This window comes from Mauremys mutica, chromosome 1 (assembly GCF_020497125.1).
Source record: "Mauremys mutica isolate MM-2020 ecotype Southern chromosome 1, ASM2049712v1, whole genome shotgun sequence".
Lineage (NCBI taxonomy): Eukaryota > Metazoa > Chordata > Testudines > Geoemydidae > Mauremys > Mauremys mutica.
Window position 1 is genome coordinate 348,336,352 of NC_059072.1, and position 18,830 is coordinate 348,355,181.

The 18,830-nt window shown below is 45.5% G+C and overlaps 1 protein-coding gene across 4 annotated transcripts in view; it reads right to left on the reverse strand.

Moving 5' to 3' along the window:
* Positions 1-601: 601 nt before the first annotated feature.
* Positions 602-18,830, reverse strand: part of USP35 (ubiquitin specific peptidase 35) — an 84,488-nt gene continuing 66,259 nt past the window's right edge. For 2 of the 4 annotated variants that reach the window (XM_045020968.1, XM_045020975.1), the window contains exons 7-12: positions 18,623-18,816; positions 18,415-18,508; positions 8,060-8,166; positions 7,312-7,386; positions 5,729-6,965; positions 602-2,937 (exon numbers count right to left, since the gene is read on the reverse strand). In XM_045020968.1, coding sequence (XP_044876903.1) covers positions 2,767-2,937; positions 5,729-6,965; positions 7,312-7,386; positions 8,060-8,166; positions 18,415-18,508; positions 18,623-18,816 — 1,878 coding nt within the window. In that variant the 3' untranslated portion in view covers positions 602-2,766. The remainder of the gene's footprint in view (positions 2,938-5,728; positions 6,966-7,311; positions 7,387-8,059; positions 8,167-18,414; positions 18,509-18,622; positions 18,817-18,830) is intronic. The other 2 variants (XM_045020952.1, XM_045020959.1) reach the window with 2 other exon arrangements.

Sequence of the window (18,830 nt, forward strand, 5' to 3'; positions counted from 1 at the left end):
AGAGCACTAATTTCCAGACCTACCTCCAAGGAGCAGAGAGGTAGCCGTGTTAGTCTGGTTCTGTAAAAGCAGCAAAGAATCCTGTGGCACCTTATAGACTAACAGACGTTTTGCAGCATGAGCTTTCGTGGGTGAATACCCACTTCGTCGTATTCACCCACGAAAGCTCATGCTGCAAAACGTCTGTTAGTCTATAAGGTGCCACAGGATTCTTTGCTACCTCCAAGGAGGTGGACCTGTGGCGAGTGGTACCCCCTTTAAAGGTATCTAAAGGTTAGGTGTTGCAATGCTGAGTTTAAGTCCCTTTGGGTAGGTCTACATTTACCGCGCGGGTCGACGTGGTGAGTTCGACTTCTCGGAGTTCGAACTATCGCGTCTAATCTAGACGCGATAGTTTGAACTCCCCGCGCGCTCCGGTTGACTCCGGAACTCCACCACTGCAAACGGCGGTGGCGGAGTCGACCTTGGAGCCACGGACTTCGATCCCGCGGCGTCTGGACGGGTGAGTAGTTCGAACTAGGGTACTTCGAGTTCAGCTACGCTATTCGCGTAGCTGAAGTTGCGTACCTTAGTTCGACACCCCCCCCCAGTGTAGACCAGGCCTTTGTGGATCTAATCCCTACTGGGAAATTCAAACCTGCCTGAGCAAGTCAGCTAACTCCCAGTGATTGCAGGCGCCATTTTTGAAAACTTCACCCCAAATCTAAGAGTTTCACGAGTCAAGCCTGATTATCTTCACATTATTTCCTGCTATTACCCCCCAATACCATGAACTCTGATATAGTTAAATGGTGCGAAAGTCCTGAATGGTTTCTAAGAAGCTTGAGATTTTCCTTCCATTTATCAGCCATTTCACTGCTTTTCAAATATTTTCAAAAGTGGCAACTGGTTTTGGGTGTCTCGGTTTGCTTAGGTGCCCATCTTAAAACCTGATTATTTTTCAGAAGTACTGAGCGCCTGCAGCTCCCATTGATTTCAGCTGGAGTTGTGCATACTCAGCAGCTCTCAAAATCAAGCCCACAATGAAAATTGTGACCCTAGTTTTACTCAACCATAAGTTCCTTTCACTGAGGTCAAACACTCACTGAATGCTGCCTTCAGTGAGAGTTACCATCTCCACTCTTCCTCTCTTCAAGATGAACAAAGAAGTTCCCGCTAGGCCACTGAGGAAAGACTAAGGAGGAATTCTGGGTTCTTGCTCTTCCAGTCTGCGTAAAGAGGAGCCAGCTAAGTCTTGCTACAGTTGCTCCCAGCTGGAAGTGAAGAGGAGCTGATCTTACTACAGCTTTCTCTTCCTGGGAATTAGCATATATATATATAAAATATGGGGAGGGACTTCAGAGGCATCCTGCAGTTCCCAGAGCTCCCTTGCAACTGCAGAGCATGGAGCGGTCCTGCCACTGCTACACAAGGTGAAAGAGAGGAGAGACTTTGCCAGAGAGGCCCTCTTCTCGTGTAGTGCAATTCCCTCATGGTGGAACAAAGATGCGCACACTTCACGACAGAAAGGTGTGATGTCCTAATTTTAATGGGAGTTTTGCCTGAATAAGAGCCCGGGAGTGGGACTGTGCATCTGCTGATCCTTCAGAAAAAACCTAACAGGGGCTAGAATGATTAGAAGTGAGAGGAAATTGTGCTAGTGCTGGGCAAACCTCAAACGGGTCGGATAGTACTAATTAGAACTGAACAAATAACTCATTCCACAATTGATCTGCTGCATTTAGCCTCTCTAACAGACTTCCTGTTTTTGTCATTTGAATTTAATTCAGGATTTGGGGGTTTTTTTTGTTCTATGGATACACAATATTCACACACACCCCAGTCAGGAATTGAACCCGGCCCCTCTGGCATAAACAGCACAACTCCATCCCACTCACACCAGAGGAGTCAGCCCTGCAGGAAGTGAGTAAGCAGCAGACTATAAGAGTTGTTGGGGACCAGCCACTGGTGAGAGTTGTGATCACAGACACTATGCCAGTGTATTATACTGGCATCCCATGCTCCATCTTGAATCAAGGAGCCTGGCTTCTAGGATTAAGATGGAGCTGTGGCTACTGCACCCAGTGATCTCAACAAGGCAAGATTTACAGAAGTGACTAGCAATTTTAAGGTGTCTCAGGTTTTGGGTGCCCAATGTGGGATGCCTTAAAGGGGGCCTGATTTTCTGAGGGCAGGTACTCAGCACCTTCTGAAAATCAGGCTCCTTTAAGGGGTATGGCAAGTTGGCCACCCAAAACCTGAGGCGTCTGAAAATCACTAGGCTCTTCTGGAAGACGTTGGCCGTAAATCCCATTTCTGTGTGGAAGTTTTGGGCTCTGCATTTGGGTCACTGGCGCTGCACTTGGTCACTTCCAAAAGAGTCCTGCTTCCCTGCACCTCTCCCTGCCCCAGTCTTGATCGACGGTGTACCCAGCAGGCAAGATGATGCTACGGTTAAGAAAGTGGCACTTCTCTTAGGTATCGGTCAGTAGCTCGTCACCGCAGAGCTCAGCAGCTAGTAATATTATTTTAAGGCATTCAGTGCATAGAAAGCAACGGGAATCTCCATGTGCTAGTGATTTAACTCCAGCAGCAATGTGTTCCCTGAATCAGCAGCGAGTCCTTCTACTTAGACAGGATTCAGGGCCAAACTCCTCTCCATGGTAACACTGACTTCAAAGGAGGTGAGAGGACACTCTGGCCTCTGTGGGCCCCACGGCTTGGTTAGAAATGAAGTTGAAGTGGGGCTTCTTGCTTGTTGGTTATAGTCAGTGTTCAATGGCGCCTTTAGAAGACTAGTCCATGAAACGAGCCCGAGCCTCCGCCTCCAGCAGCTGGACCACAGCCCCCAGAGGAGCCCTCGTCATCCTTGTCCCTGTCAAAATCTCTCCACCATAGAGGGGATTTGGGCAAGGTTGAAATGTAGGCAGCTCTGTTCCTTGCTTCCTTCTCTTGCTCCTGGGAGAAAGGGAAAAAAAAAACAAAAACAAGCCAAGCCTGTTTATCTGAAGTCTAGTGATTCAGGCACATCATGTGAATGCATGTGAGAAAGCTGCTCCCAGATTCTCTCGAGGGAGAGAGGCTGGCTCCTGAGACTGAGCTGCTGGCCTAAACCAAAAAATGTCTGGTCTAGTGGATAAGGCATGAAACATGGACGTGGGACTCCTAGGTTCCGCGTGACGGGGGAAGCAACAGCTGGTATTTCTAGTAGAAGCTCTGATTGAGGTGGCAAGGTGGTCCCAACCACCATCAATGCCCATTACTGAATTCACAGTAGGCTGAAGGGAAACAACCAAACACCCTCCCTGATCGTGCAAGGCACCAAGGTCCTCAAACACTTGTTTAAAGTCAGCAGGAGCTGAGGAGGCTCGGTGCCTGGCAGGCGCGGGCCCTAGAAACCTGACTCTGCTTTAGAAGCTTGTAAAAGGTGTGAAGTCCTTGGGGACAGGCCCCAGCCAAGACCTTCTGTGGGTGAGTCTGCACCTCCGAGATACATAAGAAAGGTATGTCCTTTCTTCTGACTGTTCTAGAGATCACAGCTCAGCTATCTCGGTGCGTGAAGCACAGACAGCAGCGAGAGGGGCAAGAACCCAGACAGAGGAGCGTAAATGACTATTTCATACCACAATAGCAGACAGAGAACAAGTAACAAGAGGGACAATTGCTAGCCAATGCCAACTGTCTAAGTGAGTAAAGGGAGGAATTCCCTTCACATTGGGTTCTTCTGTTTGGAACAGGTCCTGTTACTTCTGATGGGATACCCCTGCTGCTTATGAAAGTTTAAACTCAAACTGTTAAGGAAGATTCTCCTGTTTCTGTTCTGAGTTCACACATCTTCTTCCTGCTTTCCAGACTTCTTGGAGATCATGAGGGTCAGACCCGCAGCTGCTGTAAGATGGCGCAGCTGATTTCAATCAAACTAACTGATCTGACACCAGCTGCGGAACTGGCCCTAGCAGCATAAGCCCACTCTCCTGTTACATATCCTCAGTAAAGTCGCCACAGTTCCCTCGATAGGGCTAAATTTCTCTCTTTACGTTACACTACAAAGCAATGACGAAAAGCTGTTGCTGATCCTGGGGGAAAGGTCATGCTCTGTACAGACCTGCCATTACACAGGAGTGGGCATGAATGACAAATAGACATAGGGGATCAAACCTCACCCAGTCCTAGGTGGGTCATACCCACCTCTGACAGGCGACCCCCTTCTTTTGCCCTGGCAGTAAAGTCTCATGATCTATAGACTAGGACTCACCCCGCCCCACCCCCCAAATAGGGTGACCAGACGTCCTGATAAAATCGGGTCCGTCCTGATATTTCACTCTGCCGGCAGCACTCGCCTTTTTTTTTTCTCCGCCGGCAGACCCCACCCCAATGTGTCCGGATATTTTCTTCATCTCATCTGGTCACCCTGCCCCCAAACCACCATCACACCGCCTTTGTACAGGCAGTCACAGCAGAGAGCCCCTTGGAAGGAGGGTGACTGACCCCACCATAGTGCGGAGAGGTCCAGCATGCATCCCTGCCTACCACTCAACCTTTCATAGGAGGATTCCACCCGAGTGAGTCTGGGGACTGAGCTGCCCTCCCATCCTTAGCTTTGGTCTGGAGGGATTGGCCCGGAGGCATTATTATTATGGCGGGATGGGAGGAAGCTTTATGCTGCCGCTACTTCTGCTGTAGCCATTGCGTGTACGAGGGAGGCCTTCTGGCTCAAGGGCTGGCAGTGCAGCACCTTGTCTGAGGACTAAAGTCACTCAAACACCTAAATGAAGCCATGCCAAAACCTTCAGTACAATTCAGGCCAGCTCAGCAGCACTCTAGGCAGTGCAGTGTTAGTCCCAGAAACCAGCTGAAGTCTGGCTGCAAATGCACAGACCATGCTCACAGCAAGGCGGGCATGAGAGGGAGAAATGTACATGTAGCTGGTTGGGATGATTCTCCCCAAATAGCCATAGGGCTGAAGCCACACTAAGCCAACGAGTCCTTATGCCTACATTCTGGCTGGTATAAAAAACATGACACACACAACAGCATTTGGTGGAATGTACTTAAGGAATAAGACTAGGAGGCAGGAAATGGGTGTTCTCTGCCACGGACTTCTTGTGTGTGACCTTGGGCAAGTCACTTCTCCTCTCCGTGCCTCAGTTTCCCTCTCTTTAAATGAGAATAATCCTTACGTGACTGGTGTGTTAATGGGATTATTTCGCCGCTGTTGGCAATGCACTCAGATTTGATGGTAGTGAATGAAAATGCCTGTCAGCAGACATGTATATAGCATCCTTCACAGCAGTCTCAGGTGCTTACTGTACCAAGAGCAGTTGAAAGCAACACATAAGCTAGGACCCTAGGTTAGGATTTTGGAGATCTGGGTTCTAATCCTATCTCTGCCACCAACCTGCTGTGTGACCTTGGGCAAGTCGCTTCCCGCTCTGGGCCTATATCCCCCCTCCCACCCTTTGACCTGTCTATGTAGACTGTAAGCTCTTCAGAGCAGGGAATGTCTCACTCTGTGTTTGTGCACTGCCTGGCGCAATGGGGCCCTGATCTCAGTTGCAGCTACTCTTAAACAAATAATAATGAAACTCTTTACATTTGGATTTAAAAGGGAGATGAGATTCAGCTTTTGGGAGCCACGTGTGTAACCTACAGGCCTCCTCCCACTGAAGCCAAGAGAAAAGCTGACACTGATTTCGATGGAAGCAGAATCATTCCCCTAAAACATGGTGCTGACGGTAAATGGAGTTACCTGCAAATACAGGATGTTATCTTTGGAAATGGCTTCCATCAAGTCTTTATTGGGAGAAAGTTCCCCGTGCAGCCGGACGGCATCTGAAACGGCCTCGCGCACAGCCCAGCTCTGCTTGCATGGCCGCTGCCTGTAGAACAGCACGTAGGCCGTGTCTTTGGGGAAGAAAGAGGTCACGTTGCTGACCGATTCGAAGGAGGAAAAGGACACTCTGGTGTCATTGAAGAGGTACCACTGGATTTCAAAGTCCAACTGCTTGTCTGACGTGCTTTTCTGTGCCCCGTCCCTTGGCTGGCTGCTGGCATCAGTACTGGTACAGTCTCTGGCATAACAATAGTAATGACCACTTTCTGAGGAGACTCCAGAATGGACCACCACGCTACAGAGATCATACACCATGGACACAAATCCATTGCATGAGGCAGCCCTGTCATTCCTGTTCTGGCGTACTTCACCGGAGTCCTCCGAGGCAACCAGGACCGGCAGCTTCAGCACCAATGGAATTGAGACGTTATCCAGGATCTTCTTCCTCTTCATGGTCCTCAGGTCAAAGGAGAACCTCAGCAGGGTGAGGACAAGGTAGTGTGGCCCCTCCGTCAGCTCGGCCACTTTCTCCGCATCTTGCAGGGAAGCGCACTTCTCACAGTGATATTTATTCTCGGATGTCAGCACTTCTGGTGATAAGAAATAGTTGATCAAGTCCGGGACAGATCTGGAGTCCTCGGAGCCACCAGTCTGCTCTCCAAAAGACAACAGTGGATCTTTCACTGCCTCCGAGCTGACATGATCTCTGTCGGATCTCAAGATGAAAGGAGTCTCTTGTCCCTCTGCTTCCTGAAACCCTACTGTTTCTATTGGCAAGAGCTGGATGGGAGGTTCTCCAGACACGGGGTGCTTCCTTTGCCTCCTGGGAGATTCCGTTACCTGACTCTGTGGTTTTATGGGTGGCTCAATAATCTGTGGGCCGATTTCTTCCACTGGTAAAACTGCTGCGTGGCTCTGCCGACGCACGTGTCTGTTGGACGGTGGGAAAGCCAAGGACAGGTCTGTGAAAGCTTCTTCTCGGGAGGAGACATTTAGACACTTCAGACAGCGGATTTTTGTCATCATCTTACCCCCGAACATTTTCTCAATTAATGTCTTGTTTAAGTAGTGGCGCTCCTCAGCCTGAGGCATCAAGTTGGACTCTTTAAGCTTTTGGTAAATTCTTTTCCCAGTTTTCTCTTCTTCATGTAGCCTTTGGCAGAGGAAAAAAAACCTGCATTAGAAATAACAGAACAGACCAGTAACCTCCAACGTGCGGTCCCTCATCCATAGACAGCCTCTCACTACTTATTTTTTTCACACCCAACCCCCTAGGAGGTTGATGTACTTTCAACTTCTCAACACTTTCGGCCAAAGACTATCACTCTATGGAGTTTCGTCTCGTTATGGCTCAGCACAGCCGGTGGTTCCCCACACTGTACAGGTTGGCAGCTCCATCCCATGTGGGCATAGAGGATCCTGCCTGCTGTGGTTCTTCTGCCTGAATGGCGGTGAGGGGATGGGATTTGGGGTGTATACACTTTTTGTGTGCCACACACCCCGTTTCTGCCAGAGCTCCTTTGTGTGCCCACCTGCAGCTGGGAGGGATTTGAAGGGGATCTATGGCTTTTGAGCTACAGAGAGAGAGAGAAAAATTTTAGACAAAAGTCAAAATTTCAAACAAGGGTTGTTTTTTTTTCAAATGTTTTTCATTCAAAAAGTCAGATTTTCCCACACACTTGGCCGAGAAAAATCCCTTTTGCCTTCAGGGTGAATGTGGCAGTTTTCAGGCCAAACTGATTTTTGCAAGCCAAAGTTTATACACAGGAGAGCCTAAAGGAGGGCTTTATAATTGAAGCTGCGACCAGAACCCTTGTCCTTCAGCTCCAAACACACAGTGCTCCAGCCTGTGAACTAATGAATCCCCTTGGGCCCTAGCTGACATTTCTAGCTTCCTTATCCCCTTGGTAGCCCAGCCATTCTAGGGTAACCTCACTCAATCAGACCCCCAGCACCAGTACATTACTCACCTGTGAGTCAATACAATGTTTAGAAAGCCTTGGAAATGATCACTGATAGTAGTTGTCCAAAATCATTCATCAAAACCTTCCAACTTTCTCTCTAGGGAACAATCCCACATTGGCAGGGGATGACCACAATGCCCCAGACAAACAGCTGTTTGCATCTCTGTTATAATTGATCGTGTTGTGTTTAGGAGGCCCTGCCTTGTACAAACGCAGAACAAAGAGACCTGCCTCCTGCCCCAAAGAGTTGACACTCTAAATGTGTACAAAGGCTGCCACTTACCGATCCAGCAGGTACTTCAGGTATTCGGAACAGTCCTGCTGAGCTCCAGGGCTAAACCAAGGAGGCCAGGAGGCCGAGAGGAAGCCTTCAGGTGAGATAGCAGGTCGCTGGCGGCAACAAAACAAGAGGAAGAGAAGCATGTAAGGCCAGATCCCACTCCCATTGGGTATCACTTTCCATTCCATTCTCATCAATGAGAGTTGGGTCAGGCCCTTGCAGACAGTCAGTCAGTGAAACCTGTCGGGAGGCAGTGTAGCACTCGTCAGCGAATGTCAGGGATAGAGGTACCTGTGCCTTGTCTCTTTAAGGATTGAAGGTCTGCTGCGGGGGCCAAAGGGGACAGTTCTGGTTGCAGCCCAGTGGTGTGTGCTCTGAAAGGACTGAGCGGGGCTTGTGCAAACTGAGTTTGTTTCGTGGGGGGTGATACTAAGTTTAACAAAAACTCCAGTTTTAAAACTGTCCCTGGAGTGTAACATTAGCAGGACAATAAAAAGATTTCTTTATAACCTCTAGAATGCCGGTACACTGCAAACTCTGGGAGTAGGGTGGCCGCCGATGCATCCCCAGAATATAGGGCATCCCCACTCCCGCCGGTGTGGCTCCACGTGTGGAAATGTTAGCAAATAAAACCTGTACCAAAACATTGCCACATTCCTGCTTATTATCGTAAAAGACTAATTCTGATTTTTTTTGGCAAGCTCGACAATGCAACAGCCTGCAAACCCTGCATTCAACTCTGTGTATGATTACACACAACGGCATGAAAAATTACAACGTAACTCAGAACTTTCTCAATAAAAGACGGTGTTCGTTTGTGTGTAGGGAACAATGTGACAATGTAAAGACATGTTAGGCTTGCTGGTGAGAAGCAGACTGTGTGGTGTGCCTAATTCACAGAATACCATAGCCCTTTATCGGTGCCCATCCCAAGCCTTCAGAAGTTCTTTGTTCTTGTTCAGTGTACATATTCTTGCATTCTTCTGTTGAACTGACACATATATGGTGCTCCGCTTTCATGACCTCTGCATCCTTTCATTTCTCCAACCTATAGGGTGACCAGATGTCCCGATTTTATAGGGACAGTCCCGATTTTTGGGTCTTTTTCTTATATAGGCTCCTGTTACCCTCCACCCCCTGTTCTTCACACTTGCTGTCTGGTCACCCTACCAAGCTGTGATCATCAGAAAGAAAACCGCCTCTGTGTGAGCATTGCTATCAGGTACTGAAGAGATGTAACAGCTGATTTTCTTCAAGTTCTTGAAGTTGCCCTGTGCTTTGGTGAAATTTTTCGGGTACCTCTCTTCACAAGGCAGGCAATCCTTTCATGGAAGAGAGGAGATTAGGCTTTCTATCATGCCAAATTCTTCATTCTTTCACACTACAAGCGCAAACAGCTTCAGAAAAATTCTTCAAAGCTGATGGGTTTTTCAAGCGCTAACTCGGCCTTTTTGCTGCGATGGCAAAGTGAAGTCAAACCCGTCGTGCAGATACTTCTTTGATCTTTCATAAAGGTCATGAAGCCCTTTTTACGCCTTCCAGGAATATCTTGAGTAAGTCCCTGGAGCCCAGAATTCACATGTATCCAAAGAACTTGTCCCTAATCTTTTCCTCCAGTGTCATATTCAGTCCCTTCGTGAGCTCATCCACCACTCTGAAAGAACACTAAAGCACTGGGCTTCTAGACTCTCAATACAGTCCATGAATAGCTTCACAGCATGGCTCACAAAGAGAAAATACAGTTCAGCCACCTCACTGGTAGCCCCCTGGTTACCAAAGCATTTCCAGATTACTTTGGGACACTCCTCCCCCCCTACACACTAGAAATCACTAGGTAGTGGGTTTTAGCACTTCAGTCATCTGTTGACTGCTAGCAAAAGAGAGACTGCCACCTGGGAACATGTCTCAATAGATTGCACTCTTCCACCTCATGGTCACAAATCGCCTTTCATTGTTCTGTTCCAGTAGCAGAAACACTGAAGTGGGAATAAACCTTTAGAATTAAATGTTCAACAACGTTTTTCTGCAGCGTACTCTGTTGTGCTATGAAGAATGTGTGCTAAGCAACTGGCTGCTAAAAGTGTCCCTGTTGGCATTTTCAGTTTCTGGAAGGGTTGTCAAATGATTTAAAAAATTAAATCACAATTAATCGCAGTTTTAATCCCACTGTTAAACAATAATAGAAGACCAATTTAAATTGATTACACTTTCAAATATATTGATTTCAGTTACAACACAGAATACAAAATGTAGAGTGCTCACTTGATATTATTATTTTTATTACAAATATATTATTTGTATATTATATATACCTACATATATTATATACATATGTATATTATATATACATATATATTATTTTTATTACAAATATATTATTTGTATATAATATATAGCTACATATATTATATACATATGTATATTATATATACATATATATAATTTTTATTACAAATACACCTCTACACCGATATAACACGACCCAATATAACACGAATTTGGATATAACGTGGTAAAGCAGTGCTCCGGGAGGGCAGGGCTGTGCACTCTGGTGGATCAAAGCAAGTTCGATATAACGCGGTTTCACCTATAACACGGTAAGATTTTTTGGTTCCCGAGGACAGCATTATATCGGGATAGAGGTGTATATTATTTGTATATATATATACACACACTTATATACATATGTATATTATATATATACACACTATATATTATTTTTTATTACAAATATATTATGTTTTATTACAAATATTTTATACTTTATACTATTTATATTAGTATTTTTATTACAAATATTTGCACTGTAAAAAAAATAAGACTTGCAATCTACAAGGTAAAGCATGAAAGGGCATATGAATGTTCAGCCTATCTGGCATGTAAATACCTTGGAACGCTGACTACAACAGTGCCATATGAACGCCTGTTCTCACTTTCAGGTGACATTGTAAATAAGAAGCAGGCAGCATTATCTCCTGCAAATGTAAACAAAAACTTGTTTGTCTGAGCGATTGGCTGCACAAGAAGTAGGAGTGAGTGGACTTGTAGGCTCTAAAGTTTTACATTGTTTTGTTTTTCCGTGCAGTTATGTAAAAAAAATAATAATTCTACATTTGTAAGTTGCACTTTCATGATAAAGAGATTGCACTACAGTACTTGTCTGAGGTGAACTGACATATACTATTTCTTTAGTTTATCTTTTTTCAGTGTAAATATTTGTAATACAAAATAATAGGATCAAGTGAGCACTCTACATTTTGTATTCTGTGTTGTAACTGAAATCAATATATTTGAAAATGTAGAAAGACATCCAAAAATATTTATAATAAATTTAAATTGGTATTCTGTTGTTGTTGAACAGTGCGATTAAAACTGCAATTAATCACAATTAATTTTTTTAATCAAGTTAATTTGTTTTGAGTTAATCGCTTGAGTTAACTGCGATTAATTGACAGCCTTAGTTTCGGGTAAATGTTGTTATGCTTCCCGTAATTTACACTTGTATTATCTGCTGCATAGGTTGACAGCTTCTGCAAACTGAGGTCAAAAGCCTTGAGTTTTCCAAATGTTTCTGTGGTAAAGGCTTGCGCAGTTTCCTATCACTGTTAAATCCAGAAAGGGTTGAATCTCTTTTTCAAAACTGAAATACCTTAAGACTAAAGAAAAACACTTTGCTGCTCCCTTATTTAAAGAATCAGTGGTCAAATAGAAATATAGATCATTACTCTTAATATTTTCTAAATGCTTCTGAACTGAATATGGGGCTAAAATATTCTTGCTCAATGCTTTTTGCCTTGCTTTTTCAGCAAGTCAAATCTTTAGCCACAGACGAGTCATGGTAAATAGTTTTATTAACTTTTACGCTACCGTTGATGCTTCATTAAGAATGGTGATGCATAACAGCATGGACCACTTTGCAAAGTTCAGCAGCAGTCACATTATCGGCATGAGGCGACACGCTTGCTTGGAAGAAGTTCTGCATATCAGCTGAAGTAGCTGCCCTGCACGAGTTCTTCTGAAAAGTACAAACAGAAATGTGTTGATTCAAATCTCCTTTTCCATGATTGCTGACAGCTACCTCACTCCTACACAGGCTGCAAGATGTGCGATGCTCTCCGTTCCTGCTTTCAGCAATGAACTCATATTCTTTCCGCCATTCAGGATTAAAAGACGTCTTGCGTTTCAGTGCAGTGACTATAAACAAACTCCGAGACGATGTTGCTTTTATCAACTACAGCAGAGAACTGATTGTGAATCAGTGTTTGAGGGAACATGCTATCTGTATGAGCAGTGGTGTTGTCACCCTGATCATGGAGATTATTAATTTTCCAGCAGGGACCAGGATTTTTTAAAAGATTCAGAGATTTCCCATGGTTCAGATAGACTGACATGTTCCCCTACTACGGTGATGGGACAGGCACAATATAAGAATCTAACGAGCCCGATACCAAAAGGCCCAGCAAGGTACAGTAAAGAAGTTTCTTTTTGACTCTTGTATGCAAAATACTGGCTTCAATGAAGTTCACACCTGCTTACCCCAGACCTGAATCTGACCCTCTGCTCTAAGTGAAGGAGCAGATGTTAGCAAACCTAGAATCCCCCAGTCCTTTGGTTATGTTGCTACTTGCTACCCTTTTCTGCAACAAATAGCTACATGTGGGGCCCATTGAGGTGATCCTAACATGAGCCAGACATTCCAGCTGCTTTTGAATGGCCTCAGTAATATGCATTTAAGGTAAGCAGGTTATTCTGAGATACAGCCATGTGCTGCTTCCAGCACTGCTCCGTCTAGGTGCAGAGGCAGTGGTGCCACACAAGTGCTGATAGCAGGTGCAGCAGTTCTGCTAGAAAGGGTTTTCTCCCACCATTTTCAGATGAGCCCCCAGGGCACCGTTAGAGAGAGACTGTTTCGTTGTTGGCTGCTTATCCAGACCAGAAGTTGGCTATAAACCATGTACAAGGGGTAGGCAACCTACGGCACGTGTGCCAAAGGCGGAACGTGAGCTGATTTTCAGTGGCACTCACACTGCCCAGGTCCTGGCCACTGGTCTGGTGGGCTCTGCTGCATTTTAATTTAATTTTAAATGAAGCTTCTTAAACATTTTAAAAACCTTATTTACTTTACATACAACAATAGTTTAGTTATATATTATAGACTTGTAGAACGAGACCTTTTAAAAACATTAAAATGTATTACTGGCACGCAAAACCTTAAATGAGAGTGAATAAATGAAGACTCAGCACACCACTTCTGAAAGGTTGCCGACCCTTGCCATATACGTTTCTCCTCTGTTTGGCGCATGAGCATCACCAACGTATTCGATAAACACAAGGCAGCAACGTGACCATGCTGGAGACACATATTCTACTTGGGAGAGTCAAGTGTGGCAGGCTCTGGAGTCTGGGTTTAAGAGCCTTTTAAGCACACTGTCTGTCACAGTTTTGTTCACACAGTTTACTGGTGTACCACCAGGGACAGACAGACAGACATGAGTTCCTGCTAGACCTGAGGTTACTGGTGCACCACCAGGGAACAGATACGCGGTCCTGCTAGAGCCTGAGGTTACTGGTGTACCACCCAGGAACAGACATGAGTTCCTGCTAGACTCTGAGGTTACTTTTAATATCAGGCCCTCCGTTCTAACAGTCTATCAACCTCCCCCTCAGCCACCAGGCTCCAGTCCTTGGCCTTGATGCACAAAGTTAACTTTCTAATTTAGCTAGTTTAGCTACAACTAATCAGTAAAGAGATCTTGGAGTCATCGTGGATAGTTCTCTGAAAACGTCCACGCAGTGTGTGGCGGCAGTCAAAAAAGCAAACAGGATGCTAGGAATCATTCAAAAAGGGATAGAAAATAAGACAGATATCTTATTGCTCTTATATAAATCCATGGTACACCCACATCTTGAATACTGCGTACAGATGTGGTCTCCTCGTCTCAAAAAAGGGCAACTAAAATGATTAGGGTTTTGGAACGGGTCCCATATGAGGAGGGATTAAAGAGGCTAGGACTTTTCAGCTTGGAAAAGAGGAGACTAAGGGGGGATATGATAGAGGTGCATAAAATCACAAGTGGTGTGGAGAAAGTGAATAAGGAAAAGTTATTTACTTGTTCCCATAATATAAGAACTAGGGGCCACCAAATGAAATTAATGGGCAGCAGGTTTAAAACAAATAAAAGGAAGTTCTTCTTCACACAGCGCACAGTAACCCTGTGGAACTCCTTGCCTGAGGAGGTTGTGAAGGCTAGGACTATAATAGGGTTTAAAAGAGAACTCGATAAATTCATGGAAGTTAAGTCCATTAATGGCTATTAGCCAGGATGGGTAAGGAATGGTGTCCCTAGCCTCTGTTTGTCAGAGGATGGAGATGGATGGCAGGAGAGAGATCACTTGATCATTACCTGTTAGGTTCACTCCCTCTGGGGCACCTGGCATTGGCCACTGTCGGTAGACAGGATACTGGGCTGAATGAACCTTTGGTCTGACCCAGTATGGCCGTTCTTATGTTCTAATCCAATCAGTTTCAGCCCTGTACTTCAGCCTTGCCCTCTCGATCTCTCTCTGACATCCCCCCTCGCTGTCGTCCCTTCATCTTAAATTTAACACGATCAAAAAAAATGGAACTCTTTTGTGCATTTCCCTTCCCTGTTGAAATATCACCATCTTCCCTGTCAGCCACTCAGACCATTAACTCGTGAGTCCTCTTTGATTCTTCCCTCTCCCGTGCCCCCACATCCAGCTGTGTTTTCCTCTCTGCTGTTTCTAAAATCTGACCTTTTTCAACCTGTGCACCCTGCACAAACACTGGTCCCTCCTCAGAATCTCAAAATGTGGACTACTGTAGCCACCTTTTTGCTGGCTTCCCAATGCCTGACAGAGGACAGCACAGAGGCCAGTTTGGCCCCCTGCCTGCAGAGTCTAACCAGCTGCTAGCCCTGTCAAAGTACTGGCTGGCTGCCTGGTGTGCAGCCTCCAGCAGCCAAGGAGAGGGAAGGGCAGCTGCGCTGAGTGAATGGCACCACCCCCACTAGCGTCCTCCAGCAGAGACAGATTTTCACCGGACAAAGCCACGTCTGGTTTTAATCACTACCAGACAGGGACAGAACTTTACAAAACTAGGACGGTCCCGCTTTAAACCAGACAAATAGCCTTTCTACTCAGGAACCAGGGCAAGCTTCATTGGTGCATTGCAATTAGGGAGCATTCAGGGCTTAGAGTAAGGGAATAGGCCTCAGAAAACGTGTTTTCTAGTCCCACCTCTGCCACTGTCTTGCTGTGTGACATCAGGCAAGTCGCTTAACCTCTCCGTGCCTCAATTTTCCCATCTGTGAAACAGGGTCATTGAAATGGGCCTACATTTGTAAATTGCTTTGAGATCCTCAAGGGAAAGGTGACTTGAAATGAAGGTGTCAGCCACATACATGCCTTAAAATCTCATGGTGCACTTTCCATGAGCAGGAGCATTCTAACCGCAGAGTTCTGGCCACATTTCATCATGGATAATGTTATTCTGTCTCTCTAAGGGCTCATGTGGAAGTGGAAATTCTTCACATTTCAACTCAGCCTCCTCTTCATTCTTAGGCGCATAGGAATTGTTGTAATAGATCAGGCCAGTGGGTCCATCTAGTCCTGTATCTCATCTTCCACAGTGGCCAGTACCCACTGCTTCAGAGGAAGAAACCCTGCTGGAGGAGATTACAGGATAACCTGGCCCGAGGGAAGTTTACTTCTAATCCCCAAAATCTAATTGTTTATACTATGATGTACAAGGGCAACTTTGTATATTCCTGTTGTCCATAGATATGCCTAAACAAACCCCTTGCTGAATCCTTCTACGCTCTTGTCCTTATGGTACCTTGTGGTAATGAGTTCCACAGACTAACTGTGCATTATGTGGAAAAATATTTTCTTTTATCAGTTTTGAACTGGCTACCTCTGAATTTCCTTGAATGTCTCCTTGCTCTTGGGAGCATCAATTCAACTGATCTACCTTCTCTAGCTCACTCATTATTTTATATATTTTCTTCGTGTCCCCTTTTATTCATCTCCTCTTTCCATGTTTATATACTAGTACAGAGACTTCCACTCAATTCATTCACCAGTTCATTTGATCCTTCATTAAACTTGATCCAAATCCTTTTATAAAAATAAAACAAACTTCCACCCGTTATTCTGATCACTGTAGGCAGGTACTATATTACTGAACAATGTAACTCATGCCTTGAGGAAGGGGCTATCTAATGAATATGGATGGGACACAGCTCCGCATGAGAAGAGATTTTAAGAGCTGAAAGAAGATCAACATGAGAAGAGACAATAGCTAGAAGCTGTTAGGGAGACAGTGTGATTGACCATATAAGCACTGCTACATGTTATGCCCCCTTCCCCCCTACCCTCCCCCAGCCCCAGGTCAGATGGATAATAAGAATAACCCCGTATTTTAGCCAGTAGGAATGCAGCTGATTGAATGAGAAGGAAGACAGTATGAAGCAGCAAGCTCTTAGGCAAAGTGTGACAACATTAGCTCTTACCCAGCATTTACAGTACATCCGGGGTTATCCCCAGTGCTGGACGTTCTCAAGTGTTTTCAAAGCATGACCACATCTTTGTATCCATTGGTTTGTGGACACCAACCTTCCCATGCAATTGTGTGGAGCACATGCCCTTCTATTCATACCTGTGAAGACCACCTCCTCTCCCACTAGCCGCTGAGTAACCACAGCACTTGCTAGCATGGAAAAGCAACAGCAGAAAAGTACTGATGGAGTCTCATCTTTTTTCAATGCATGTGGAAATGAGGAAGAGCCAGCTCTCTACTGACCATGGCTTGGGAATTAGTACCGATCACCTTTCAGTGGCCTCTCTAAGGATATGTCTACACTACCTGCCGGATCGGCAGGCAGCAATCGATCCAGCGGGGATCAATTTATCACGTCTAGACTAGACACAATAAATTGACCCCCGAGCTGTCTCCCATCAACTCCTGTACTCCAGTGCCGTGAAAGGCACAGGCAGAGTCAACAGGGGAGCGGCAGCAGTCGACTCACCGCGGTGAAGACACCATGGTAAGTCGATCTAAGTACGTCGACTTCAGCTACGTTATTCACATAGTTGAAGTTGCATAACTTAGATCGATTCCCCCCCCCCCCCAGTATAGACTAGGGCTAAGAGGCTTCAAATTGGCCATCCAAAATGGAAGCACTCAAAATCACTCATCAGTCGCTTTTGAAAATCTTGGCCTTGAGCTTTTTTGGTTGTGAAGATAACCTTCAAACTATGAGCCATGTATCACCACTACTGTGATGTCTGCCTGAGTTGGCAGGCAGCCTGAAACAAGAGCTCCAAAAGCTGTGAACTCATTCATTTCTAAAACTCACTGAATCAAATGAATATTTGAATGTTAATATTAACTATTACACCAACCAAACCAGGGGAGATTATAATCTGAAGATTGCCCATTCTCATGAGTGAGAGAGCTTGGGAGAGACCACCACTTATATTTTTCCAAATCTGAACTCCTGGGTAAATTCTGCGCCAAAATATTAAAAATTCTGTGCACAATATTTTAAAATTCTGCAAAATTCTGCATATTTTATTTGTCAAAATAACACAATATAATCACTCCAGTTTCAATTATTTGGGTAATTTATTTCAAAATACTGGTCAACAAGTATGTCAACAACAGAGACCCCAAGAAAAAAAGATTCTCCCAGGAGTAGAGTGTTAAAGAAACACCTATGACAACCCAGTTCCAGTTGCAGGGTACTGGAAAGGGCTGCATGGCGCCTCCTCAGAGCCCAAACACCTGCACCTCCCTCCCCCCAGAGTCCAGCCATAGGGCACCTCTGGCCGAGACACTTGCACCCCCTTCCTCCCAGAGCCTTTACTCCCCACAACTTCTTTAATATTCTGCCTGGGGAAACAGCGCAGTGCGGCCCTGCCCTTCCTCACCCTTTACCAGAGCCACGTCTCCCATGCTTTCTCCTATCCCTGGGCAGATGAGGATCAAGCCAGGCAGCCAGAACATGCAGAGTCTCCATCCCCACCAGGCTGGGCACGTCGCTCACTGCAAGCTGAAGAGCCAGGCTCTGCAGAGTACAGCAGCCCCTACTGGCAGCCAGCAATTCTGCAGTCCCAGGTCTGCAGGGGAAACATGAAATTCTGCACAGAACATTAATTCTGCATTGTGCAGTGGCACCGAATTCCTCCAGGAGTACATAAGAAACAGAACTGGGCACTTTATAAACTGCACCAAGACACATAGGCCTCTTATCAGCAATTGAACCAGGCAGGGTGTAGCACCCAGATGAGCCATTCTATCGCCAACGGTACAAACAAGAATGTGCAATAATTACCTGACTGTGCTCCAGAAATGCAAAGAGCCACTGGAGCTTTGTCATCAAGGGCTGAGAATTGCTTTCGGTTAAATTCAGCACTGAGTGCCTAAAGCTTTAAAAGCAAATCAAAAACACAGACAGAGAAAATTAGCCATTGGGGAAACCCAATTTCTGTAGCAGACAAACTCACAGCACTGTTGATAGAGGAGAGGGAAAGGAAACCTACTCGGAGGCCATGAAAAGAGCCTGAATGATGCTGTTCATGTAACAGGTGTTCCCCAGGTTAATTAACCCAATCTTCCCCGTGTCAGATTTGGAAGCTAGACGTGGGTAGAAACAGGCCAGCTCATTCTTCTGGGAGGTCCAAGCATTTTGTCCCAGTAAATGTTTAATTCGGTCTTCATTTGGAATCGGAAGAGCCTTAGAAACAACCA